General features: G+C 48.9%; 3 protein-coding genes and 1 non-coding gene; 3 read left to right on the forward strand and 1 right to left on the reverse strand.

Annotated features, from left to right (window-relative positions):
* Positions 1-400: 400 nt before the first annotated feature.
* Positions 401-1,648, reverse strand: FFUJ_12304 (uncharacterized protein; the record flags this gene model as incomplete). XM_023581893.1 is given in 5 exon segments in its annotated part: positions 401-1,039; positions 1,146-1,268; positions 1,328-1,473; positions 1,475-1,512; positions 1,614-1,648. Coding segments are annotated over 5 exon segments (981 nt in total).
* A 902-nt stretch (positions 1,649-2,550) lies between these two features.
* On the forward strand, positions 2,551-2,622 carry tRNA. Its single transcript has one exon. It is a non-coding gene (tRNA).
* Positions 2,623-3,888: 1,266 nt separating this feature from the next.
* FFUJ_12305 (probable bifunctional P-450:NADPH-P450 reductase) lies at positions 3,889-7,331 on the forward strand (the record flags this gene model as incomplete). XM_023581896.1 has 6 exons in its annotated part: positions 3,889-4,000; positions 4,055-4,173; positions 4,221-4,437; positions 4,487-6,366; positions 6,413-6,609; positions 6,656-7,331. The coding sequence occupies 6 exons, from the start codon at positions 3,889-3,891 to the stop codon at positions 7,329-7,331; spliced, it is 3,201 nt and encodes a 1,066-aa protein (XP_023434510.1).
* A 1,273-nt stretch (positions 7,332-8,604) lies between these two features.
* On the forward strand, positions 8,605-11,469 carry FFUJ_12306 (related to phospholipase D; the record flags this gene model as incomplete). XM_023581897.1 has 6 exons in its annotated part: positions 8,605-8,714; positions 8,770-8,797; positions 8,865-9,247; positions 9,295-9,375; positions 9,455-9,738; positions 9,809-11,469. The coding sequence occupies 6 exons, from the start codon at positions 8,605-8,607 to the stop codon at positions 11,467-11,469; spliced, it is 2,547 nt and encodes an 848-aa protein (XP_023434511.1).
* Positions 11,470-11,793: the final 324 nt, after the last annotated feature.

An 11,793-nucleotide genomic window follows, 5' to 3' on the forward strand; every position in this document is an offset into this window, starting at 1 on the left:
TCAAGTCTATTGGTTGGATGTTGAGATACCAAACAAGTCTTGCAAGAGCCGAACTTACATCAACGTTGGACTATTAAGCTGTCTATGAAATATAGACGCCACTCTGATAGTTACATATTGAAAATAAGGCAGCTTCTTGTAATTTCAATGCATGATCAAGGGGATAACTCAGGACAAGAGATGTTCAAACCCGAGAAAAAAGCAATGTATTGACTATCTCGCTGCATGAATCCAGAAATCTCACATCGCTCTTACGCAGGCTGCTACTGACTAAATTTCCCCATCTCTTGGTAGAATTTTTGGTCTCCCTTATCGGCTCTTTTGCTGGTCAGGCTTCCTATTTTCTCTCGCAGCCAAAGCCTTTGGGTTTCGTGGAGGGCCAGTCTGGGTCCTCGGGTGGCTACTTTGGTTTCGCAGGTCGCACGTCTATTTTCAGGTGGGACTGGTTTGTTTGCTTTTTGGTGATTTGAGCAACATTTGCCCAAGTCGGCCCTGGTTTCCTGTCCGGCTTCTTCTCCTGATCCTGGTCTAAAGGGGGGGCTGGATCATGAGACTGGATTTTGGGGGTCTCGTGGATCTCGTGGATCTCTTCGTCCACAGGAGGTCGTGCGACAACATCGGGTGTTGGAGCCGCCACCGGTGCTGAGGTGCCTCCTCGGACCGAGTGTGCTGGTTCAGGAGAACTGCTGCCTCCACGCGAAGTAATCTTTTGAAGGGGCGGGGAAAGTGACTGCCTCTTTTTTGGACACCCTGTGTCTTCAGATGCGTGTCTCTTTCTGGGGGACTGTGTTTCTTGAGATGCATATCTCTCTTCAGATCCATGGCTCTCCCCTGTAGACTGTGTTTCGTCAGATGCGTGTTCCTCTTCTGGGGGATGTATCTCTTCAGATGCGTGTCCCCCCTCTGGAGGTCGTGTGCTTGACCCAGAGCCTGGGCCACCTTCTGACGGCCGAGGCAAAGAGACAACCCTTGTGGAGGAAGCTGGGGGCTGATATACTGGAGCTCGAGGGTTCAAAGGAGATGATGCCGGTCTTGATCCCTAATTATTCTGGGGAGAGTCGTTGCCGTTCCACCATGTTGTACTACACTGTTGATGTCAACAGCTGCATTAAACGCAAGAGCTACATATGTGAGACAAGACTTACGGCGGCGCAGAATTGAGGCCCGATCAATCCCGCTATAGACCCGGATGGATCACAGAGGGGGCAGTTGCTCATGACGGGTTCGCCGATTGTCGAGGTCTCGAAAAGTGAGGGAAAACTCAAAGGCTAATAAATAGTATACAACGAGCGGATGGCTTGGTTTGTGATTCAAGACGGAGCATTACAATAAAGATGGAATGCTTTAGCCAATATGGGGATAACGAAAGTTGGGATGATAACCACGATGATCTTGATCTTGATCTTGATCTTGATGCTGATGATGATGATGATGCTGACGTTGGTCGAAGGAGGAAAGATAGTTTAGGACATACTGTAGAATTTATCAATTTTCAGCCAGCTCTCTGAGTTCCTGAGAGGGAAAGCATTAACCAGCCAAATGACAAAAGAAATGGCTCTGATGTTTGCAGGGTGAAGAGCAGTCACTTCTCAGCTGCATCCTTTACCTACTACCTTAAGGTAGGTGTTTGCCTTGTAGCAATATACATGTTTGTCAAGGCAGCCATAGCTCAAGAGGTAAGGGGGACAGCTCCTTAGATTCCAATTTCTAAATTTGCAATCCACCTGTATCTTGAGACAAGCTCATCGGTGCATTGATGTTAGAAGTGCCTGGTCACGGAAAGGGATCTACATAGTATCCAGTCTCGGAGTCTCGTTGCGCGGCAACTTGGAAGTTTTGCAACTACGTTTTTGCTATTGACGCCACGATACAAACTTGCTCTCGCTTGCGTCTTTCGAAAAGAAGTCCTGGAACGTTGCACCAGACATGGCGCTTCAAGTTAGCGGACGATTGCGTTTATACCAAGTTTGTGGCGTAATGGTTAATATGATGGAAGATGCCGAGGTGATGAGGTTTCGAGAAAGAATGGGTGGTCAGCGTATAGGTGAGTGAAATAGGCCTCCAGAATAGACCAACGGGTCGGATAAGAACTTGGCAGAATAATAATACTGAAGTGCTTAATGTGCACATACATTTCCCCCGGTCACTGACACTCTCAACATAGCGTCCCAACTGCTAATTGCTGCTGCCGTGACCAATGGCTGTTGAGAATAGTATCTTCAGGCTACGGTTTTGTGACCGATTCCCCCCAATGTCAAAAATTAAGTTTCTAGGATATAAGTGTTCACGGATAGCTAGCAAGATAAAGATGTGAGCCGATGTGACCTAAGATCAAAGATCAGAGGCAGGGGTATAACTTAAAAGTCTCGACCTCGCTGACTACACACGGAAGATGGAAGGGTCTTCGGAAGCCTTGTAACAATACGATTCTCCGACTACTCCGTACGGAACACAATACCGACGGACGTGGCTATAACAGCTTCGAGCTAACGTCATGATGTTGGCAAATTCTGCTGCCGCTGCCACCAATCCAAGCCATCATATTGTGAGGTTTCATGGTCTAACGGTTATGACTGCGGATTCTGATTCCGCCAGCGAGGGTTCGACTCCCTCTGAGACCTATTCTTTTGCTCTTGATGATGGCCTGAGCTTCTGCTAGAAGCCATCATCATCATCACCACCAAGTGAGAGCCGTTAGTGCTGAACATGCAAGGCGCAGCATCCGTCCAGAAGCACACTCAACGAAATAGTCCAGGAATACCTACGTACTGCAGGAACGGGCTTTTCGGTGGTAAATAAATGCCGTTCAGGGTGCCAAGACGGTGGGGAGAAGTGATCGACACGCCGACTGTCCGCTTGCTGTAGGACAAGGTGTATATGCGAACACCAATCGGGGGACCCGTGAGCGTCGTATTCTGTTGCAATTTCGCATATCCCCTGAAACTAATACTGTTAACTCATTCATTATTCCTCCATAATAAGGGAATTCGGATGATTAAATCAGGCCGTCTCACCGCCTCGGGATTCGGATCCGGTGCGGGAAGAGTGGGACAGAATGGGGCACCGGACACGGCCGAGAATTTGATGGAGATGCCGAGGCATAAGAAAGCATGAGATAATGCCCAGGATCGACAGCAGACAATAGATAGAAAAGAAAGAAACAAAGAAATGGTTTAGTTAATACTCTAGTTGGTAAACAAAGAACTGATCCTATAGTGATTTAGGTAGTTCAACAAAACGCAATGTCATGTAATAAACGTACGACTTATGGTTCATGGTTAGATCCGTCTGTAGGGCTCGTTTGTTCAGTTACAGATGCAGATGCAGATGCAATTCCGCCCAGACTACCTAACTTGAACAGGTTCTTGGCGAGCCTAATCTAATGCGTCTCCAGCGATTGGCTTACGTTCACGGCACTTGGCACAAACGGGGCCGGGTTTTGAAGAAACGGAGACGGACAGGCGGGAGACGGGAGATTCTGTTCTGTGAGTCTTGGTTGAGTGAGCCTCTCTAGTAATAAAGCCGCAGCAATTGCACACGACGCGTTGCTATGACGTTGTGAGGCGAGCAGAAAAGGAGTCTGTGTCGTATTGTAACCATTGGCTTTTCAACCTTTGCCTATTTAATCATTTCCAGTTCCATTCGTTCTGCTCTGCTGCTTATTCTGAACCAGAGAAAAGGTGGTCAAGAAACTTTCCACCATTGCAACGCCAAGTTCAACCCGGACTTCAGCTCAGCTCCTTCGCTCATATCACATTATTCACACCTATAATAAGAGCGAAGAACCACGACCCATTCAACACATCTCCACCTTCTCCTCACCAGACCAGACCAAGGCAGACGCGGCACAGCACAGCACAACACAACACAACGCAACGCAAATACAGCATGGCTGAATCTGTGCCTATCCCTGAGCCTCCTGGCTACCCTCTAATTGGAAACCTGGGAGAATTCACATCAAATCCTCTCTCTGATCTGAACCGTCTAGCAGATACATACGGTAATTAATTGACCACAGTCAACTAACTCATTGACCACCGCTGATTCCCCTCAGGCCCCATTTTCAGATTACGTCTTGGAGCCAAGGCTCCCATTTTCGTCTCTTCCAATTCATTGATCAACGAAGTTTGTGACGAGAAGCGGTTTAAAAAGACCCTAAAGTCGGTTCTCAGCGTACGCAGCAGAAATCTCAGCAATTGAGCTTCACTGACCCTTGACAGCAAGTTCGAGAAGGTGTTCACGATGGCCTCTTCACAGCATTCGAGGATGAGCCCAATTGGGGCAAAGCACACAGGATTCTAGTACCGGCTTTTGGCCCTTTGAGCATAAGAGGAATGTTTCCAGAAATGCACGACATCGCTACCCAATTGTGCATGAAATTTGCTCGTCATGGTCCTCGGACACCAATTGATGCTAGCGATAACTTTACCCGTCTAGGTACGCAAAACATTGAGTCTTCAACACGCTCATCACTAACGATTGTCAGCCCTGGATACTCTGGCTCTCTGCGCCATGGATTTCCGCTTCAACTCATATTACAAAGAGGAACTGCACCCATTTATCGAAGCCATGGGCGATTTCCTTACGGAGTCAGGAAACAGAAACCGACGACCTCCATTTGCGCCCAACTTCCTCTATCGTGCAGCAAACGAAAAGTTCTATAATGACATTGCATTGATGAAGTCAGTAGCCGATGAAGTCGTCGCCGCACGAAAGGCGAGCCCCAGCGATAGGAAGGATCTGCTCGCTGCTATGCTTAACGGGGTTGATCCTCAGACGGGAGAGAAGTTGTCTGACGAGAACATCACCAACCAGCTCATCACATTCCTCATCGCTGGCCACGAAACCACTTCTGGCACTCTATCTTTCGCCATGTATCAGCTTCTTAAGAACCCCGAAGCCTACAGCAAGGTCCAGAAAGAAGTCGACGAAGTTGTCGGCCGTGGTCCCGTCTTGGTTGAGCATCTCACCAAGCTCCCCTACATAAGCGCCGTTTTGAGAGAGACCCTCCGAATCAACTCCCCTATTAGTGCCTTTGGTCTCGAGGCCATCGAAGATACCTTCCTTGGGGGCAAGTATCTCGTCAAGAAGGGCGAAATCGTCACTGCTCTTCTATCTAGGGGCCACGTTGACCCTGCCGTATATGGCAATGATGCTGACAAATTCATACCCGAGCGAATGCTTGATGATGAATTCGCGAGACTTAACAAGGAATACCCCAACTGCTGGAAGCCTTTTGGAAACGGAAAGCGTGCTTGTATCGGACGTCCTTTCGCCTGGCAAGAGTCTCTTCTCGCCATGGTCGTTCTCTTCCAGAACTTCAATTTCACCATGACGGATCCTAACTACGCTCTGGAGATTCAGCAGACGCTGACTATTAAGCCTGTACACTTCTATATCAACGCTACCCTACGACATGGCATGACCCCAACCGAGCTAGAGCATGTTCTGGCAGGAAGCGGAGGTACCAGCTCTTCAAGTCACAACATCAAATCCGCTGCGAATTCAGATGTCAAGGCCGGCAGTGGAAAGCCTATGGCTATTTTCTACGGTTCAAACAGTGGTACATGCGAGGCTCTCGCCAACAGGCTGGCCTCGGATGCTCCTAGCCACGGATTCAGCGCAACCACAGTTGGTCCTCTCGATCAGGCCAAGCAGAGCCTTCCTGAAGACCGTCCCGTCGTCATAGTCACTGCATCATACGAAGGACAACCACCTTCCAACGCTGCCCACTTCATTAAGTGGATGGAGGATTTGGATGGTAACGAGATGGAAAAGGTGTCGTACGCTGTTTTTGCGTGTGGTCATCACGACTGGGTTGAGACATTCCACAGAATCCCCAAACTTGTTGACTCTACTCTTGAGAAGCGTGGCGGTACTCGTCTCGTTCCCATGGGTAGCGCAGACGCTGCCACAAGTGACATGTTCAGCGACTTTGAAGCTTGGGAGGATACTGTCCTCTGGCCAGGGCTGAAGGAGAAATACAAGATCTCTGATGAAGAGTCAGGCAGCCAGAAGGGCCTGTTGGTCGAGGTTTCAACGCCACGAAAGACGAGTCTCCGTCAACATGTCGAAGAAGCGTTGGTGGTTGCTGAGAAGACTCTTACCAAGTCGGGCCCTGCTAAGAAGCATATTGAGATTCAGCTTCCCTCGGCCATGACCTACAAGGCTGGCGATTATCTTGCCATTCTTCCTCTGAACCCGAAGTCGACTGTGGCGCGAGTGTTCCGACGATTCTCTCTGGCCTGGGATTCTTTCCTGAAGATCCAGTCTGAGGGACCTACTACACTGCCCACCAACGTCGCCATTTCTGCCTTTGATGTGTTTAGCGCATATGTTGAATTATCACAGCCTGCTACAAAGAGGGTATGTTATCTTATCACTGTTGTCCACCATTGACTAACAAATGCAGAACATCCTTGCTCTTGCTGAGGCGACAGAAGACAAGGCCACCATCCAGGAACTCGAGAGGCTTGCTGGGGATGCTTATCAAGCTGAGATCTCGCCAAAGAGAGTTTCGGTTCTGGATCTTCTTGAGAAGTTCCCTGCTGTTGCTCTCCCTATCAGCTCTTATCTGGCCATGCTCCCTCCCATGAGAGTACGACAATAGTATGTTCCCTTTCCTCCTCACCACCTGTATATACTAACGAGATAGCTCCATCTCTTCCTCACCCTTTGCAGACCCCTCCAAACTCACACTCACATACTCCCTCCTCGATGCCCCTTCGCTCTCTGGACAAGGTCGCCATGTCGGTGTCGCCACAAATTTCCTGTCGCATCTCACTGCTGGCGACAAACTCCACGTCTCGGTCCGTGCCTCCAGCGAAGCCTTTCACCTCCCCAGCGACGCCGAGAAGACTCCCATCATCTGTGTCGCCGCTGGAACCGGACTGGCTCCCTTCCGTGGCTTCATCCAAGAACGTGCCGCCATGCTTGCCGCAGGTCGAACTCTCGCACCAGCTCTTCTATTCTTCGGATGTCGAAACCCGGAGATCGATGACCTGTACGCCGAGGAGTTTGAACGCTGGGAAAAGATGGGCGCTGTAGATGTGCGGCGTGCGTACTCTCGCGCGGCTGACAAGTCTGAGGGATGCAAGTATGTCCAGGATCGTGTCTACCATGATCGCGCGGATGTCTTCAAGGTGTGGGATCAGGGAGCCAAGGTATTCATCTGTGGAAGCCGTGAAATTGGCAAAGCAGTTGAGGATGTTTGTGTACGTCTTGCCATCGAGAAGGCTCAGCAGAATGGCAAGGATGTTACTGAAGAAATGGCACGGGCTTGGTTTGAGAGGAGTAGGAATGAGCGTTTTGCTACGGATGTTTTCGATTAGAGGCATGATCGAAGAGCCCGGTGTGCATTGATCCTGAGTTTTATGTTATTTTAGGAAAAGATTCAACTCTTAGTATTTCTTTAACTTATTCAAGTACTTCCTATACAGTATTGGATGCCATGATGATGCACCGGATAGTGCCTCATTGTTCTATTCGGACGTAAATATAGAATAATGGCGAGTCTTCACTGCGAAAAGAGGACGATTGAGTGTTCGGTGCAGCATCTCGTCTTGAGTTCTGTTCATGGAGTGAACGATCTACATCTCGGGACAAACTACCAGATGCTAAGCTTCTAGCTTGGATAGCTCAAATGTTGGCAGATATGAGATGCAGCTGTCAATGCACTACGCGGAAACCACGCGATGTGCCAATTAGAGAGTCCTTTAAGACAAGGATGGCAGTCAGGGAAATGGTTGATTAAATTAGCTTGAAACATGGGACAAATGCTGATTATCACGGAATTCGTAACAGGATGAAAGCTACAGCTCCTGACGTCATATGCTCTGATAGCTCCAGGGTCAATCAGTTAATGTGCCCTGTGCAGTGGGAAAAGCTTGACCTGCCTCTTTATTTTAGAGTTACCAAGCAAGCTTTTTCTTGTCGCTGCTTGATCAATTGGCAAAGACATTAGAACGGAAACCAAAAAGCTTCACAGTGAAAATGGCACAAGTCAATTGGTGCATCTGCTTTCAGCCCTGTGCGTAGTATTACGTGTATGTGCGGGTCATGACGGATGCCGCGATCTTGGCCTCGGCCTGTGACAGTCCTGGTCAAGCTGGGCCTATTGTTAGAACCTCCCAAGAGATTTGCGCGCCGTGTTCGCCGGCTTGGCACTGGTTTCCTGTCTTTGATGTGAAGGTTCTGCTTGGTCGATGACATCGCCAGTTGCTCGTCTCGTCTCGTCTCACCAACTGCATCCATCCATCGCATCAGGATCAAGGCTTGACCAGGCCATGCCAGATGCTTTGTCGCGTGCCCGGTTTAGCCAAGACCATGACAAGCAAGCCATTACTATTGCCATTCAGAAACTACCAAAAGCATTGTCACCCTCGTAATTCTGCTTCTTCCATTTCCTCTTCCTCTTCCTCTCACTCTCTTCTCGTCTTTCTGACTGCCCCTCCAATTGCTTGCTTCCCCTCATCTCACCCCTCATCCCCCCCCCCCTCCCTCCCGATCGATCGATAATCTCCTGCAGAGACCCTGAGGTACCCTGAGCGCTTTGCTCTCTCATTCGACGACCCTGTGAAATTGTCGTGATTCGCGCCATCCATCATGGCGGATCACAAGAAGCATGAGAGCTCTGGCTCAATGAGTTCAATGTTGGACAAGCTCAAGTTAAGCGATGGCTTACACGATGCAAAAGTTCATCTCGTCCACCAAAAGTCTGTAACTCGTACTCAATCGTAATAGAATTCGTCACTAATTTTGAGTCTTCAGGCACAAAATTGGTAAATTGGCAAATCTGGTATGACGCACCCTGCCCTGTTGGACAAGACAGACGCAGACGAAAATAGTGACTTACATATGCGTAGTTCAATAAAAACCACAGACACGACGAAGAACACGAGCAGCGATGTGACAACAAGCGAACTTCCATTGCCGAGCAGAACCGCTTCAAATCTTACTTCCCAATGCGCGCTGGCAACCATGTCAAGTGGTATGTAGATGGCCGAGATTACTTCTGGGCTGTGTCCATTGCTCTGGAGCAAGCCAAAGAATCCATCTATATCGCCGACTGGTGGCTGTCACCAGAGTTATTCCTCCGCCGACCCCCATACGCCGCGCAAGAGTATAGACTGGACAAATTGATCAAGAGAAAGGCAGAAGAAGGTGTCCAGATCTATGTTTGTGTCTATAAGGAAGTTGAGCAGGCCTTGACTTGCAACTCAGCTCATACCAAGCATGCGCTGAGGAGGTGGGTTGAGCAATTAACTGATGCCCATTATAAGCTGACTTTAACAGACTTTGCCCCAAGGGCTCTCCTGGTCATGGAAATATTCATGTCGGTCGTCACCCCGATCACAATGTCTTTGAAAACTTTGGGTGAGTGCATTTACAAAGGGCGCAGGAGTTGGCAACCATCCACATGCAGCCATCAAGACATCTGCTGACGACTCGACAGCGATATGACATGGTACTGGGCACATCACGAGAAGTTCATTGTCATCGACTACGAAATCGCATTCGTCGGAGGCCTAGATCTATGCTTCGGACGATGGGATAACCACCAGCACCCTCTGTCGGATATTCATCCCACCAACGTTCAGGATGAAATCTGGCCAGGACAAGACTTTAATAACAACAGGGTTATGGACTTCCAGAATGTGTCTTCCTGGCAAGATAACGAGTTAAGCAAAGCAGATTACGGTCGTATGCCGTGGCACGATGTCGCGATGTGTATCCAAGGTGGGTTGGCATCAGACACCAAATCTCAAGACAAAACATCAATTTCTGAGCTTTCTAACCATTAAAAAAGGCCCGACGGTGTATGATGTAGCCGAACACTTCATTCTTCGATGGAACTTCGTAAAGCGCGATAAATATAAAAGAGACGAGAGATTCGACTGGTTGGTGTTGGAGAATAGGGAGAATGAAGATGAGGACCTAATTGGCGTACAACGACCGAAACACCCCGTTGGAGAATACGTCAAGCATCCGTATACTCCTCTAAGCACTAAAAACCTTGAAAATAGAGGCACAGTCAACTGCCAGCTCGTCCGATCAAGCGCCGACTGGAGTAGCGGTATCTTGACCGACCACTCCATTCAGAACGCGTATATTGAGATCATCTCCAAGGCTCAGCACTACGTCTACATCGAGAATCAGTTCTTTATCACTGCCACAGGCGATCAACAGGCTCCGATCAAGAACACTATTGGTCGCGCGATTGTCGATGCCGTTGTGAAGGCCGCAAAAGAGGGTCGCAAATTCCGCGTCATCGTGCTTATTCCTGCTATTCCTGGATTTGCTGGAGATCTCAGAGAGCAAGCTGCTACAGGCACGCGAGCTATTATGGATTACCAGTACAAGTCCATTTGCCGGGGTGAGCACTCTATCTTCGGACAATGCCGCGCTGAGGACGTAGACCCCGAGAAGTACATTTTCTTCTTCAACTTGCGATCTTATGATCGTCTTAACAAGACTCCTGCTATCATCAAGGCTGAGAAGGAGACTGGTATCAGCTACCAACAGGTGCAGCGTGCAGAAGCTGAGGAGATTATGGGTGAAGGCATTCACGGCTCATATGACCCTGAGGACAGTGAGGGCGATGAACACATGCGTGGCGATAAAAAGCAGAAGGACCTTGATGAAGATATCAAGAAAACTATGGAAGCACGAAAGAAGTTTGAGGCTGCCATGCCGAAGGAAGAAGTTCACACAACTTCCTCTGTTGCGCACCATGCTATGGCTGGTACTGGCGAAGGCCTCAAGGGCGAGTCTTGGTTTGAGGGGGATCCCGAGTCAGAGATTAAGAACTGGGTCCAGGAGGAGCTTTACATCCATGGCAAGCTGCTGCTGGTCGATGACAGAATTGCCATCTGCGGAAGCAGTAACCTCAACGATCGAAGTCAACTGGGTGACCACGACAGTGAGCTTAGTGTCGTCATGGAGGACACGCGTCTCATCCCTAGTACTATGGATGGAAAGCCCTTCGAAGCAGGTTATCATGCAGCAACCCTCCGTCGATACCTTTGGCGTGAGCACATGGGTCTCTTGCCCCCTCAGCCCCACGATGCTTCGCAGGATATCAACGCCATGCCTCCGACCGTCAACCCCAACAACGATATCTACGACCAAGATGAGAGCTACAAGTTTGTTGAAGATCCTCTCAGCGACGAACTCTGGGAGAAGTGGACAAGCCAGGCAGACAAGAACACCGAGTTATTCCGCCACTTATTCCACGCTGATCCAGATGACCATATCAGGACTTTCGACGATTATGATCGATACCTTCCTCCGCGCGGCGTCAAAGCTGGTCATATCTTTGATCAGTTCATGCCTCCCGAAGACGCCAGAGAGAAGCTGTCACAGATCAAGGGTCACTTGGTTTGGTTCCCCTTGCGCTTCCTTGAAGATGCTGAGATGGCGGAATGGGGATTGCAGGTCAATTCTGTGACCGAGTCTATTTACACGTAATAGGATGACTTATGGGATAATGCTTTGGTGTTGATAGTTTAATGATAACGTATATATGATTTGAATCACTGTTATTTTGTTCATGATGACATCCTTGCCTTGTCTAGGTATCATGAGATGGGCTCCGCCTTGAGCGTCGTCAGCTAACACAACACCACATAAGATAGATACTTAGCAGGCTTTGATGATTCAACGGCATGTCATTTCAGAGCAGATTGTTACACTCATATGTAGTGCATTATTAGTTTCACACATCACTCTTTGTAGAACCATTTCTTTTCTGGTCTCGGCTGAGAGTCTTACCATGTCGTACTATAGATTGAG

This window comes from Fusarium fujikuroi, chromosome FFUJ_chr08 (genome assembly GCF_900079805.1).
Source record: "Fusarium fujikuroi IMI 58289 draft genome, chromosome FFUJ_chr08".
In the NCBI taxonomy this organism is placed as follows: domain Eukaryota; kingdom Fungi; phylum Ascomycota; class Sordariomycetes; order Hypocreales; family Nectriaceae; genus Fusarium; species Fusarium fujikuroi.